Below are 16,014 nucleotides of genomic sequence, written 5' to 3'. Positions count from 1 at the left end.
TAGTTTTTAACAATAAGATAATTGTTGCTTTCGTTTGTAAGCCACTTTAAGCAGCTCCCTTTTGTAGGGGGAAGTATGAGGGGTTTTTTAAAAAAGATTATGCATTAACTTGTCCTTTTCTAGCAGTGGCGTAGCGTGGGTTGTCAGCACCCAGGGCAAGACAAATAATCTGCGCCCCCTAACCTGTGGATTTGCGCCCCCTAACCCTAACCCCCAGATGTTGCGCCCGGTGCGGCCGGCCCCCCTGCACCCCCCCACGCTACGCCACTGTTTTCTAGTTCAAATTCTTTCTTCTCCCCCATTGTTAACACCCTCTCTGTTAAAGATCTTTTTGTTTTTCCTTGGAGACCTTATTACCCAGACTCCCTTGCGCTCTGCACTGACTATAAATCTGGGCATGTTAATATACAGGACACATTTGTCCAGCACATGCCCAATCTCATGTAGATTCACATGAATGCTTCACATTGCACATGGATGTGCTACTCCATGTATGTGTGCATTTAAATGTAACTGACTGCACATGACATGCTTACACGGGTAAATGCTTTACCTCCATCACCTGTAAGAATCAGGCTTTATAATTCAAGTTCTCTGTGTGCTCGGACTCTGAGGAATCTGGTACTGGGGAAGAATCCTGCACATACACAGAGCAGCAAAGTGGCTAATGTATTAGGCAGCAATCTTAGACATATTTTGAAAGAGAGTAAGCTCTATTGAACGCTTTGGGACTTAACATCAAGCAAACATGGCTAGAATTTCTCTGTTCAGCCCAGGACATTCGGTTCAACTCTCCACGCAGCCATAAATCTCACTGCATGGCTTTGAGTCTTTATTCATTGTGTCTCAGCCTAAGCTCTACTTCACAGGGTTGTTGTGAGAAGAACATGGGGAAAGGGGGCCATGTTTGCTTCCCTGAGCTCCTTGGAGCAAGTGCTGAGCAAAAAATGAAATGAAAGATGTGGGTTCAGGTCAGTTTCTGGTAGAACTCCTGAGAATCTCTGATTTTGAGCAAGAAAGCATTTTTTTCCCCTACTCAACAAAGGCTGAGAATATGAGTTTTTGAAACCCGTATGGGCAACGCAAAGTTAAATTTCTGAAACCAGAATTCCAGTGAACTAAAAGTTATGGCTGTTTGCTACATGACTTTTGGACTTCCTGTAATAAAAAAATAAGCAAAAGGGAGGAAGGTACAAGAGATCGCCCCTCTCTACTGCCTTTATCTTTCTGTTGTCTTTCCTTGCAAGCTCCTTTCCTGTTTATCTCCTTTGTCTCCTCTGTACTTTCTGCTGCTCCTTATGCCTGGTACAGCCTCTTCCCTGTTATTCATCAAGCTGTTTCAGGGCCAGCTTAACTGAAGGCAAACATAGTGGCAGCCTGGGGTGCTAGGAGACCAGGGGTGTCTTCCTCAGCAGCCCCCGAGAGAGAGAAAAAATCTCTGCTAACCTGCAGTTTTGGGGAGGCAGCGCAGAGGCAGCTTAGCCACTCCTTGGCATGGCTGATATCCCTTTGTTCCAGAAAAGAGGATCAGGGGCCTTTTCCTGCCTATTCCAGGGCACATTTGCAAAGACATTAAAGATTAGAGTAAGGAAACAATTTTCTGTTCAGATTTTGGTCACCTGATGTGCTGAGCAGCAGAGCAAGAGCGCTGAGGCAGGATTAGAACTCATGACAAACTTTGGGACAGCATGGAGGGCAGGCTGAGAACGGACAGAGGCTGGCAGGATGTACTGAACCAGAATATGCTGCCCTAGATGGTACTGTTATCTTCCCTGTGCTGGACTCCTTGGGAAGGAAGGGCAGGATATAAATCCAATTAATAATAATGATAATGGCAATAATTGTCCAGAGCGCCAAGCCCTCTGGTCAGAGGACTGTGTCGCTCCCGTGGCCTCCGCAACAGGCCTCTAGTTGTGAATGGAGAACAGTAGCAAGCACGTTGTCGAGTGTCATGAATGCACAATAAAGCAACTGTTTGTTTATTGCATTTGCTCCGCGGGGAAAGAGATGGAAATGAAGGTTGATCTGGAAGGATAACAGACAAGCAAACCCTGCCTGCACATTTTGAGAGGGCGGGTGAGGGGGGTTAGAACGGTTAGCCTGGAATAACCTCCGGAGCGTGCAGGTGCCGAGAAGAGAAAGATGCTCGTCCCTGTCATCCTGTGTCTTGTAATATGAACAGTGCGAGGCGAATGTGTTCCAAGCAATACAAATCAAAACCATGCAAAGTGAAGGGCTGGGTATTGTGCGCCTCCTTTGGGTGCTTGGAAATGGACAGGATACGAGCAGGAAGGGGAAGCAGGACGCAGAAAAGTTGCACAGAAGCTGTCGCAGAACTGTCGGGTTGGAAGGGACCATGAGGGTTGTCTGGTCCATGATGATAATAATAATAATAATAACAATAATAATAACAACAACAACAACAACAATAATAATAATAATAATAATAATAATAATAATAATTTATTATTTATACCCTGCCCATCTGGCTGGGTTTCCCCAGCCACTCTGGGCGGCTTCCAACAGAACACTAAAATACAATAACCTATTAAACATTAAAAGCTTCCCTAAACAGGGCTGCCTTCAGATCCCCCTGCAATGCAGAATATCTTTTGCCCAACGCAGGGCTCAAACCCACGACCACGGGCTTAAGACTCTCCTGCTCTGCCGACTCAGCTATCCTGGCTGGTGACGTTAAAGATGTTGCTGATAACATGCTTGGAAGTGGACACATCTAACATCAGAAGGCGAGCCGGCTGAATCAGGCCAATAGCTCATCTAGTCTTGCATCCTGTTCCCATGTATCTATGGGAACCCTGCACATGAGAAGAGCATTCTGCCTCTGACAGTGGAGACCAAACATAGCAATCGTGGCTGATGGAATATGCGCAGCTTGTGGACTTGTTGTTGTTTAGTCGTTTAGTTTAGTCCAACTCTTCATGACCCCATGGACCAGAGTTTAGTCCAACTCTTCATGACCCCATGGACCAGAGCACGCCAGGCACTCCTGTCTTCCACTGCCTCCCACAGTTTGGTCAAACTCATGTTCGTAGCTTCGAGAACACTGTCCAACCATCTCATCCTCTGTCTCCCCTTCTTCTTGTGCCCTCAATCTTTCCCAGGGTCTTTTCCAAGGAGTCTTGACAACCATATGTCAGGAGTGCTCTGATGGTGTTTCCTGCTTGGCAGGGGGTTGGATTCGATGGCCCTTGTGGTCTCTTCCAACTCTATGATTCTATGATTCTCATGAGGTGGCCAAAGTATTGGAGCCTCAGCTTCAGGATCTGTCCTTCCAGTGAGCACTCAGGGCTGATTTCCTTCAGAACAGATAGGTTTGATCTTCTTGCAGTCCATTGGACTATCAAGAGGCTCCTCCAGCACCATAATTCAAAAGCATCAATTCTTTGGCAATCAGCCTTCTTTATGGTCCAGCTCTCACTTCCATTCATCACTACTGGGAAAACCATAGCTTTAAATATGCGGACCTTTGTTGGCAAGGTGATGTCTCTGCTTTTTAAGATGCTGTCTAGGTTTTCTCCTAAGAAGCAGGTGTCTTTTAATTTTGTGACTGCTGTCACCATCTGCAGTGATCATGGAGCCCAAGAAAGTAAAATCTGTCACTGCCTCCATTACTTCCCCTTCTATTTGCCAGGAGGTGATGGGACCAGTGGCCATGATCTTCGTTTTTTTGATGTTGAGCTTCTGTAGAATAAGAGAACAAGATGAACATACATTCAGAGAAGATTGGAAAATGTTTATTGAATATATGGGGGGAAGTTGTGTATATTTGAAAACATGGGCAGCATTAAGATAAATTCAGCAGTGTAAAGAAGTTTTGATGGATGTAATAATGGAATACTGAATGGGTTAGTTTATATAAAATAAGCAGGGATTTATGTTCTGCAAAATGAACCATGGAAAGAGAAGAAGGGAAGTCATTGATATTTTAAGGTTGTTTAAATGAATATTCTAAAATGTAAAACAGAAAATTTAATAAAAATTATTTAAAAAGGGAGAGGGTTAGCCAGTGGTCATAGAAATGTAGGAAGTGGCCTTATACTGAGTCAACCGGACTAGATCAAAAGCTGGCAGTGGCTCTCCAAGATTTTAAGCCGGAGACATTCCCAGCTTGAAGATGCTGGGAATTGAACTCAGAACCTTCTGCATGCAAAGCAGATGCTCTACCACTGAGCTATGTCCCCTCCACTCACTTATGTGTTTCTGTGAGCTCAGGCCATTGGTTGGTCTATCTCAGGGGTCAGCAAACTTTTTCCGCAGGGGGCTGGTCCACTGTCCCTCAGACCTTGTGGGGGGGCTGGATTATATTGGGGGGGGAATCCCCCCAACTCTCCCCTCCCTTCTCCACAGCACCGGACGAGCCCCAGTGGCTGCTTACCTGTGCCTTGCGAGTGGCAGAGGCTGGCAGCGGCGGAGGAACAATGAGCGGTGCGAAAGGGCTAGCTCCAGAGAGGGACTGCTTAAAATGGCGCTCAGCTGACCGCGGCTCAACAAAGCCCGGCCCCTTCCTCCTCTAGGCAGGGCAGGGAAAAGCCAGGAGGAGGGAGGGAGGAGGTGCCACCACAGTGTGTATGAGGGAGGGGGGATGGCGCAGCCTAAATGATCAGAATCCCCACGCCGATCCATGCGCCAATTCCTGGAGCATCCACAGCCTGAATCCAGAAGGCAATTGGGCCGGCTCCGGCTCCTGGGCCTTAGTTTGCCTACCCATGGTCTACCTCAATAATGCCCACACTGGCTGGCAGTGGCTCTATAAAGTTTGAGGCAGAGAGGTTTTTTCCCAGCCCTACATGGAGATGCTGGGGATTGAATTTGGGACCTTTTGTGGTTTTCTATTGGGAATAGTACCAGGAAGTCTATAGGAAGAAGACAAGACATTATATTTGTATGCAACAGTAGCCGCAAGGCTATTGATTGCGAAAAATTGGAAAAGTGGTATTATACTGGCAAAAAAAAAAAGAGTGGCTTGCCAAATTATTGGAGTACTACAATATATCCAAAACAATGGGAGAAATTGGAAGGATCTCAAAAGAGAAGATAGGCAGGGATTGGAGGGGGTTTAAAGGATACTTGCAAAACCATATTGAAAAATCAGAACTCCCATTAGAATAAACAAGTTCCGTTTTATATACTGAAATACTAACTAAGATGGATAACAATGTGTAATAGAAAAAGAAGCATGAAATTAGGTTAAAGGTGTGTGAAAGAAAGTAATAGAAGTGGAAAGAAATTGCAATTGAGTAGATTGGAAGTCTAACACAAAGGTGGGGTGAGGGTGGTGGATGGTGATGGGAAAAGGAATTATTTGTGGGATTGAGTTTAGGTACGTTTGAACATTTTTAAGGACTGCATGAAATGTATGTTTGTATGCTTGTATATTCGCAATATGTGTGTATTAATGCTGAATTATTTTAACAATAAAAACTTTTCGAAAAAAAAGGAACTTGAGACCTTCTGCATGCAAGGCAAATGTTCTACCGCTGAGCTTCACCTGCACCTGCCTAACTTGTTTTGTTTTTTTCTTTTGTCCCCTCCCTTTGACCCAGCCGGACCGCGTCCTGTTAGCCCTGAAGAGATACGTGCGTGCAGAACAGAAGGACCAGCGCCACACCCTCCGACATTACCAGCACGTGGCAGCTGCTGATCCGGAGAAGGCTGAGCAAATGAAGTTCCAGGTCTGGTTTCCATCCTTCCTCTTCTTCTTTCTCTTCCTACCCACCCGCCCTCCAGGTGCCCCTGTCTGGGGTCCCTGCACTCACACCTTCTTGGAGGAGGGGAGCAATAATAAACCTGGGCTGCTGTCGTCTCCAGGTCTATACCCACCTGCATGTCATTGAAGAACGGATGAACCAGAGTCTGGCACTGCTCTACAAGAACCCTCAGCTTGCCCAAGAGCTTCGAGGAGACATTGGTAGGTGTAGATGAGATGGACCCAAAGGCCTGACCTGGTAGGAGAGGGTTTCCTAGAGATTGCCTTCAGGGGGATGTTGTGGAGCTCCTCCTCTCCTTATCCCAGCTGCCCATATCGTAAGATCTTTAGATGAGGCACTTATGCCCAGCCAGCTGTCCTATGAAGTTCAGACCCTTCTTTCTGATGGCACCATATCTGTGGAGGTGAAGGGCCATGGCTCAGCGGTAGGGCATCTGCTTTGCACCCAGAAGGTCCCAGGTTCAGCCCCCTGATATCTGCAGGCAAATGCTTCATCTCTGAAATGCTGCAAAAACACTGCCTGTCAGTGTCAGGCTTCAAGGATTTGTCTTCTCCCCCCCCCCCCCTTTGGCAGTAGATAAGTAGAACAAGCGACAGGAGTCACTTACCAGTTAGAGATGTTAATGAGCACAGCGAGAGAACAAAGAATCCATTCCTAGGAATGAAGGTGCTCCCAATTAAGGGTTCCACCCGCTTCCCCCCTAGTCACCCACATCAGTTCCGCGTCTTGCAACCTCATATTGCAACCACTGTGCTTTCTGTGCTGCCACCTTCTCTGCTCTCCTTGACCTTGGGCTGAGCGGATGGACGCTTTCCAGCGAGAGCAAGTCTGTTAACTCTCTCCCAGTTCTTCTTCTCCTAGCTGTTCACCACTCAGTTTTCCCCAGCTTCTGTCCTCTGAACTATGTCCCTCTGCAAACCACTGTTCCAAATCTATACTGTCCCACTGCTCCTGGAAAGATTCAGGGTCCTGATCAGGGGCGGGGGAGGCTCCCACCATTATTCCTCAGTGCAGCTCTCCTCAGCATGGTCCCTGACAATCAGTAGGCAATACTGAACTCAATGGACTCAGTAAAAGGCAATTTCCCATGTGCCTATTTTGGAGAAGGGCCAAATCCCCATAGAAGAAGATCTGTGGAAGGTCCCAGGGTCAGGCCTTATGTCTCCGGGTAGAGCAGGCAATGTCCTCAGTCCAAAACCTTCGGGAGCTGCTTCCAGTTAGCAGAGACAATATTGAATTAGGTGGCCTAATGGTCCAACTCAGTTTAAGGCAGCTGTCTTTATAGTCTTAATGCCCTCCCTTAAGGGGTAAAAACTGCCAGCAGTGTTATAATCATTTCTATGTCAGATCAAAACTCCTTCATTTGCCTGGGCTGTTCCAAAAAGTCCCAAGTTTTAGGTATTTTATTAGTAGGCAGCCTGTTCTGCTTGCTTGTTTAACACCTTTATCTTTGGTTGTTATGTATGCTGATGTGCTTCTTAATTATACGGCATTCATTTTTATTTATATTTGCTTTTGTATACCATCCTGGTGTCTCTGTAGATGAAGGGTGGTCTAAATGCATTTTTTAAAAAAGAAGGGAAATTCTGCAAAATGCTGAATGTCCTCTTTGAGTGAGGGGTTAGATTTGCCAAGCAAGCACAGAGAGGATCCCATAAGGATGGCTAATAATAATAATAATAATAATAATGGTGATGGTGATGATGATGATGATGATGATGATGATGTTTGGGGAAAAAGGTTGCAGCACACGTAATTGCGGGAGGGTAGGAGTGGAGTCGGCTGACGTTCAGGGCAACTCTCTGACCCCTTTCTCTGTAATGCTCTCCTAGAGGAGCTGCTGCGCTCAGAACGGGTGACCACCAACGACCTGCTCACCACCTCCATCTCAGAGACACGCACCACTGAGGAATTCCTGCCCATGGACAGTAGCGAGGACTTGGTTTCTGAGAGCCATTCGTACCCACGTGATGGAGAAGGTGAGTTCAGGATGCCTTTGAAAGAGATGATGCTTTGTTTAGCAAAGGTGACCAGCACACTCCTCAAGTCATGACTGTCCCTGGAGCATCATAGTGGCCCAGTAAAAAAGGAGCCAGTTCACAGGAGATCTTGTTTTTATTTTAAAATATGTTTAGGCTACTTACTATTCAGAGAATTGCAAAACAGTTCACACCATAAAGATACACATTCATAACATTTGGGGGGGGGGGTTGATACAGGCATATAGGATTGAAGAATCCAGCATGAATCATCAGGAACTGCCTGAACGATGGGCAGGGATGGAGGAGAAACTTGGTTCTGTTTGAGTTTTAATGTGAACCTGCCCAGTTTGGATTTTTCAAAACATAGCTTTCCTTAGAAATTCTCACTTCTAATTTTGTCACTTCTAATTCGGCTTGTTTGTTTCCTCTTGTGAGTGAAATCAGTAGGACTTGCTTTTTGGTACATAGATATTTGGGGAAGACATATCCGCTGGGGAAACTAAGGTGCTTCTAGGCTGTCGCTATTTGCAGGTGTGATTCAGTCACTTCCGAACAAATTCAGGTTGTATGATAATAGTTGATTAGGAAGCCTTAATCTTGCTTCTCCCAAAAAAAAAAGCCAGACTTCTTGCAGTAAGGAAAGTGACATTGAAATGCACTGGGAATTGTGGGTTGCTAATTGCTTTATGCAATGTCATCTAACCTCCCTGTGATCCAATCAGAACAAATATTCAGTAGACAGCATCTAATCTTTCTAGAAAGAAATCGCAATGGTTACTCAACAAAGCCTTTTCTAGAACTGGCTCTGTTGACACCAGGACTAGATTTCTTGGCTCTGTTTTCAATTTCGCCAAATTCTCACTTATTTTTGTATTATATTTTAAGTTGCTTTGATTTTCTTTCCTTTTTTAAAAAAAACACAAAACCACAACTACAAAGTGCAATAAACCAATCATCACGAGTGCATGAAAACCAGGCTGTCTGGAGAGGCATACAGGTTTGAAAATAAGAGCGATAGAGATGAACCCAGCGAAAAGAATCCAGCCACAGAGAAGAGAAATAATGAGGGAAGCCACCAAAGCAAACAGCAGCAGTCTGGAGACAGAAAAGAACAGATAGCAGACACATTCCAGATGTAAAAATGGCTGGCTTGGTGACTGATTGTATCTGAGGATCAAAGGATAATGAGGAGTGCCGAGATTGCATGCTTGGGCAGAAGAATGGAGGGTGAGATGATCAAAGTCCACAGAGATGCAGACTGTGAAAGAAACGAAGAAAGAAAATATCTTAAATTTGATGGGGAAAGGCCATAGTTCCCTGGCGCGTCTGGTTAAAAGCGATCTAAGAGCCGATGGTGGGACAGACCTTTGCTGGAGACATTGGAGAGCCACTCAGACAAGGCTGAGATAGATGAATAAATATTCTGACATGGATGAAAGCAGTTTCCTATGGGCTATTCTTAACCTTTATAAAACTCAAGTTTTAGACCCGGAACTCATGCCCCATATGAATGGGTTGAGTGATACAGCCGAGTGAGAGATTTGTGGATGGGTTCTCGCTCATTATTTGACTCTTTTTGCAATTTGACTCTATGGTTCAGTGCTCTCTTTCCATCATCTGACGCATTATCAGTATGGTCAGTTTTGCTTCGATGTTGATAATGACCATAATGGTTGAAATTCCATTTATCTCCCATTTTAAGGAGATCCGAAAAGATCTCTCCAAACAGGGCAAATGGGCATTAAAGCAGCTCATGCAATTCAACGCAAGCAAGTGCAAAGCTTTGCACTTTGGGGGGAAATGCTGCATCTTCACGTCTATGTTTATGGGGTCTGAACTAGCTAGCGGTGACTGGCCAAGAAGGAGGTCTTGGGATTATTATGGTGGATAGCTCAATGAAAATGTCTATCCAGTCTGCAGCAGCTGTGAAAAATGTGAATTCCATTTTGGTGACCATTAAGAATATAAATTAGGAAAGGAATCGAAAAGCAAAACTGCCAATATAATAATGTCATCGTAAAAAATCTATGGTGCGACCACATTTGGAATACTGTGTGCCGTTCTACAATCCAATATTGTAGAGCTGTAAAACATTGAAGAAAAGGCAATTAAAAATGATCAAGGGGCTGGAGCAACACTCCTTTGAGAAAAGGTTACAGTGTTGGAGCTTTTAGTTTTGGCCAGGGTGGGAGAAAGTGAGCAAGGGAGAATATTATGTAAAGAAAAAGGATAGAGAGATGTTTTCCACCCTCTCTCATAATACTAGAAGCCAGGATCTTTCAATGAAGCTGAATGTTTGAAGATTTGGGACAGATGAGAGAAAGTGCTTATTCACACAGCACATAGTTAATGGCCACAAGCCTGGGTGGCTTTAAAAGAGGGTTAGGCAAATTCTTGGAAGTCAGAGCTGTCAATGACTACTAGTCAATTTTATGGAGTTGTTATTAGTGTACAAAAGGGACGCGGGTGGCGATGTGGGTTAAACCACAGAGCCTAGGAGTTACCAATCAGAAGGTCGGTGGTTCGAATCCCTGCGACGGGGTGAGCTCCCATTGCTCGGTCCCTGCTCCTGCCAACCTAGCAGTTCGAAAGCACATCAAAGTGCAAGTAGATAAATAGGTGCCACTCCAGCGAGAAGGTAAACGGTGTTTCCGTGCAATGCTGCTGTGGTTCGCCAGAAGCGGCTTAGTCATGCTGGCCACATGATCCGGAAGCTGTATGCCGGCTCCCTTGGCCAATAAAGCGAGATGAGCGCCACAACCCCAGAGTTGGTCACGACTGGACCTAATGGTCAGGGGTCTCTTTACCTTTACCTGTTAGTGTACAAAGCCCTGAACAGTCGGAACCCACATGCTTGAAAGAGTGCCTCCCCCAATACTTACAAGTCCTGCCTCTTCATATTTGTGGGAGGGGCTGTGCTTGTGATTCCACTAATGGACACGGCCTTTGGCGTAGCAATGTGTGGCAGGGCCTTCTCTGTGGCTGCCCCTATTGCAAAATTAGATGGAGATCCAATTGTCCCCACCTGATTTCTGATGGGCAGCAGTTTAAGACCTATTTGTGTGGGCCTTCGGTGTATAGTCAGATAGGAGGTTGAGTTGTTTGCTTTCCGCTGTATTGCATCTAATGATTTAACCTTTCTGTGTTTATTGTTTGGATGCTGATTTTATCTGTATGATTATTGTTAGACTGCCTGGGCTCCTTCTGGAAGCAGGGTGGGATATAAGAATATTAAAGAAGTGAAAATAATGATGGCTGTGTACTACCTCCCAATATTGGAGGGGATATGCCTCTGAATACCAGTTACTGGGGGGCACAAGTGGATAGGTTGCTATTGGACTCAGCTTTCAGGCTTCCCGGAGGCATCTGATTGGCCACTGTGAGAACAGGATGCTGGACTGTTTAAGGATAGCTCAGTTGGTTAGAGCATGGTGCTAATAACGCCAAGGTTGCAGGTTCAATCCCTGCATGGGACAGCTGCATATTCCTGCATGTATGGGGTTGGACTAGATGATCCTCGGGATCCCTTCCAACTCTACAATTATACAATTTTATGACTAGAAGGATCTTGTTCTCTTATGTTCACAAACCCAATCCTGATCAGGCCCTCCTACAACAACAATTTAAACCAGTGTTTCCCAAACTTAGGTCTCCAGCTGTATTTGGACTACAGCTCCCATCATCCCCAGCTAGCAGGACCGATGGTCAGGGATTATGGGAAACGTGGTCCAAAAAACACTGATTTAAACAATGCAGTGGTAAGACTCAGCACAGTGAATGCGTTTCCTTGTTTAATATCATGGTCTAATTGGACCCTGTGAGAGTGCAGCATAACCAAAGCTGAGCTGGGATTTGAACTTGCATCTCAATGCCCAGTCTTAGGCACGCAGCAGAATGAAGTGTTGGAATCGACTGCAGCAAGGCATCATGCCCTTTTGAGTGCTCCCCTATGTTAAAAGCTCCCCGCAAACAGAGAATGAGCTCAGCAGACAGACAGGCTAGAGCTCTGCTGTTCTGCTTTGCTACTTGCTGAGTGTGTAACATGAGAAAGCATTCCAAAGCAGTATCCCCCACCTGTAGTCTGAAGAGGTTGCAGTTCCGAGACTTTTTTCCCCCCAGATCCTAAGCAGTGACATCATCTTCTGGAGTGCCGGGTGGGGGGTAACTGATGGACTTTGTTCTTGCTCTGGCAAGTGAATTAGGTAGTAGCTAGACTTTCATGTTTGCTTGTGACAGATTAGCATAGAGGAAGTCAGGGAATGAGGAAAAATAATCAGAGGCTGGAGACGTCGTTCCTTTTATTTTGATAGGGTTCGTTTTTCATGCCTTCAGTTTTTGAATAGCAACATTTCTTTACTTGGTTGCTAGCATTTCTGATTTAAAAACTAAAGTTTGCACTTCAGTTGGCTGAAGTGTGTTTATCGGTGTGTTTTCAGAAGTTGAACCATGGGTAGGCAAACTAAGGCCCGGGGGCCGGATCCGGCCCAATCGCCTTCTAAATCCAGCCTGGTTCAGGAATCAGTGTGTTTTTATATGAGTAGAATGTGTGCTTTTATTTAAAATGCATCTCTGGGTTATTTGTGTGGCATAGGAATTCGTTCTTTCCCCCCCTTCAAAATACAGTCCAGCCCCTCACAAGGTCTGAGGGACAGTGGACCAGCCCCCTGCTGAAAAAGTTTGCTGACCCCTGAGTTGAACCTATACAATGAGAGGGTGAATGGAGCTACTCCCAGGAAACGAAGCATAGGATTGCAGTGGTGTTAATCTTAATAAATTGTGGTTGTGTTAATGTGCTACTGTGCATTCCCATAATAATGCCTGCATTTTTGGACTTGACTTGGGGTGTGTCTATAGGGGCCCTTGCACTTTACCACTTTGCCATGTATCACTTAAATAATAATAATAATAATAATAATAATAATAATAATAATAATATAATTTATTTATACCCTGCCCATCTGGCTGGGCTTCCCCAGCCACTCTGGGCGGCTTCCAAAAAAATATTAAAATACTGTAATACATCAAGCATTAAAAGCTTCCCTAAACAGGGCTGCCTTCAGATGTCTTCTAAAAGTCTGGTAGTTGTTGTTCTCTTTGACATCTGGTGGGAGGGCATTCCACAGGGCGGGCGCCACTACCGAGAAGGCCCTCTGCCTGGTTCCCTGTAGCTTTGCTTCTCGCAATGAGGGAATCGCCAGAAGGCCCTCGGCGCTGGACCTCAGCGTCCAGGTAAAATGATGGGGGTGGAGACGCTCCTTCACTTTACCACTGCTTCTCTTGTGTATGGACCCAACCTGGGTCCAAACACCAGCAGTCATCGAAAGCATTCCCGTTCTTAGAAGAAAATTCTGCTGGCGGCTTTTGCAGATGCTCACCTGTTCAGCCCAAGGCATCTCCGGTGCAAGTGACCGGCAATGGGGAAGACCCTCTGCTTGAGACTTTGGAGGGCCATTGTCAATCTGAGTAGGCAGTACTCCTCCATTTGAGGAAGGGCCCCGTTGGCTCAGTGGTAGATCATCTGCCTTGCCTTGCAGAAGCTCCCAGGTTCAAACCCCAGCATCTCCAGGCAGGGCTGGGACAGACTCCTCTGTGAAACCCCGGAGAGCGCTGCCAGTCAGAGTGGACAGTACTGAGCAAGATGGGCCAGTGGTCTGGCTTGGTGTGAGGTAGCTTCCTTTGTGCTGGACTAGATGAGGAAACAGCAGGCCTGGCAAAAGGCAATTCCCTGTGCCTGTCTTCTGCAATCTGCAAGCCTCATTGGAAGGTCCTGGGTTTCAGGAAGAAACTTATTTCACTGAAGCCCTTTCTGTTTGGGCAACAACAAAGGATGAGAAAATCTGTCTGTTTCAGTTTCTCTCTGCTACTAATTTTTCTCATCTTAAATTCAGTTTACTAGATTTTTGCATCAGTTTGTGAATCTTTTTTTTAAACTCGTGAAAATGCATCAACATTTTAGTTGTGTACATTTCTGCTAATATACTCATTTTTGCAAGTGATTTTCCCCATCATAGAATTGTAGAGTTGGAAGGGATCTTGAGGATCATCTGGTCCAGCCCCCTGCAATGCAGGAATCTTTTGCCTAAGGAATCTTTTGCTCAGACCCACAACCCGGAGATTCAGAGTCCCACGCTCTACCAACTATTAGATCATTTTTGCATGTTTTGTGTGTTATTTTGCAGTCAGAGATGCATTTTATATACACTTTCTCCCAATTTGCACATTTTTGGGATGTGCAGATTTTGAAAGACAGCTGTTGTTTTGCAAAAGCCTGATGCAGATAATCTCTCTTCCAATTCAAACTGAACTGGATTTCTCACCTCCCGCCCCTCGCCCAATGCTAGCAGCAGTATGATCTGGACATGTTTAACATCAGTTATCCTGTGGTGATAACCTAAGTTATATTGCAGCCAGAAATTTTGTGGTCTAAGGGGATTTTGTTGGGGGGAGCCAAAACCCAGCCGTGTACAGGAGATATTTTACTCAGTGTCTCACAAAGCAGCAATACAACCCACCAGCTTTTAAAACGGAGCTTGCCTAATGGGGTTAGAGTTGTTTGCTTGCACTGATGCTTATGAGCAATTGAGTAAAATACCTACGTGCTTCTTCTTTTTTGTTCTGTCTCCACAAGCAAAAGGTCTGACTTCTGTCTAATGAAAGCAGAACGTTCTAGGGAAGGGGATATCTTTAGAGGAGGTCAGACCCCAGGAGCACTCTGTTGGCTATAATCTTATAATAACCCTTTGGTTCATGTCAACCATTCAAATTTGCTTGTATGAGTTCAAAGCATGAATGGTAAAAATAATAATGCTCTCTGGGGTGTGCAACTCGCCTCTTGCTTTATCCTGGATTAATAAGAGATTCTGTAGCACAACAGCAGCGATGCCGTCTCCTCTGGTATGCAGAGTTGGGCGGAGGGAACAGCACAGTTCCCTAGAGGAAAACAGCAGCCTATGAATGAACTAAGAGAAAAGAGGGTGACTGATGCAGTGATCTTATTATGCTGGATGGCTGCTACACCAGAACGATCACCTCCGTGATGTGAACGGTGCTCGAAAGAGGCAAAGTCGACAGCATACAACAGCAGCTGTAGGAATGAACGCGAACAGAGCAACATGGACGGCCAGCATTGCCAGGAACTCCTGCTGCTACCTATTAATCATTGTGTTACGCACTGACGGTGCCTCGAGGCTACCTGCGCGAAGAAGGGGCCAATTGGAAGGTGCAGAAGAGCAAATTGCTAGGCTGAGGCTGCCTTCCCTGTCCCAGGCACCCTCATGCATTGGCATTCTCCCTGACGTCCACATTTCTGGCCCTAACCGCTTGAGGGGAAAGGCAGTGAAGTCATTGCGACAATAGTTCTGTGTCCAACAGGGAGCGTTGCATCAGAATCACGTCTCCAGTTTTGCTGCATGTATCCTGCAAGGGTCCCCAGTCATGGGTCCACGAATGTAAGGAGACGTATCAGCTGTTGGGAGAGTGAACCTTCCCCATATTTGTTTTTGTCTCCCTGCTTGCCACCAGCTGTGGTTTTTATTTTCTTCAGATGATGTCTAAACAATGATATCTCATGATGGGGAGGGTGCATGCCCTTGTTCTCTGGTGTGCAGAAAGTGGACAGAGATCTGGGTTTTTCTTGCTCACTGGAACTTGGAGTCTCAACAAATCGAAACAAAGTCCTTCCCGGTTCAGCTAGCCTTTTAAGTAGTCATCTTTCCTAGTCTGCATCTTTATTAGGATGGTTTTTGTACGTTCTGATTGTTTTATATTTTGTGGATTTACTGCCCAGGGCTCCTTCAGGAGGAAGGGTGCGAGATACATTTTATTATTATTATTAGTAGTAGTAGTAGTGGTAGTAGTAGTAGCAGTAATAATAAAAGGTTGTCAGGGCTGACAATACTTCACACAGCGCATAGTTCAACTGCGTCATTCATCACCACAAGGTATAGCGATGGCCACTAAACTTGGACAGCTTCCCATGGAGGTGAGACAAATTCATGGGGAATGAACCTATCAATGTCAACTAGCTATTATGCCTGTGTACTACCTCCAATATGCCTCTGAACACCGGTCACTGGAGATCGCGAGTGGGAGAGGTCTCTTGAACCTGTGTCCTGCATCTGGGCTTCCTGTATGTTGGACTAGATGGGCCTTTGGTCTAATCCAGCAGCGCTCCTTTTATTTTCTTAACTTTCTTTTTCTGGCATGCCTTGTTTCAATGGCTTTCAAACATTTTTTGCCTGTAGAAGGAATTCTTTCTTCCACCGATGTGTTTGCCTCAGGAAGAGCCCCTTAAATATCAGTTG

At 45.4% G+C, this 16,014-nt stretch overlaps 1 protein-coding gene across 3 annotated transcripts in view; it reads left to right on the top strand.

Moving 5' to 3' along the window:
- The window catches only part of APLP1 (amyloid beta precursor like protein 1), a 51,828-nt gene that overhangs the window by 19,460 nt on the left and 16,354 nt on the right, over nt 1-16,014 (top strand). For all 3 annotated transcript variants that reach the window (XM_081920611.1, XM_081920610.1, XM_081920612.1), the window contains exons 10-12: nt 5,565-5,693; nt 5,830-5,929; nt 7,562-7,708. In XM_081920611.1, coding sequence (XP_081776737.1) covers nt 5,565-5,693; nt 5,830-5,929; nt 7,562-7,708 — 376 coding nt within the window. The remainder of the gene's footprint in view (nt 1-5,564; nt 5,694-5,829; nt 5,930-7,561; nt 7,709-16,014) is intronic.

This window comes from Podarcis melisellensis (genome assembly GCF_964234715.1).
Source record: "Podarcis melisellensis genome assembly, chromosome: 8".
Classification (NCBI taxonomy): Eukaryota; Metazoa; Chordata; class Lepidosauria; order Squamata; family Lacertidae; genus Podarcis; species Podarcis melisellensis.
Note: the sequence above shows the minus strand (reverse complement) of the source record. Positions and strands in the feature narration are given on the sequence as shown.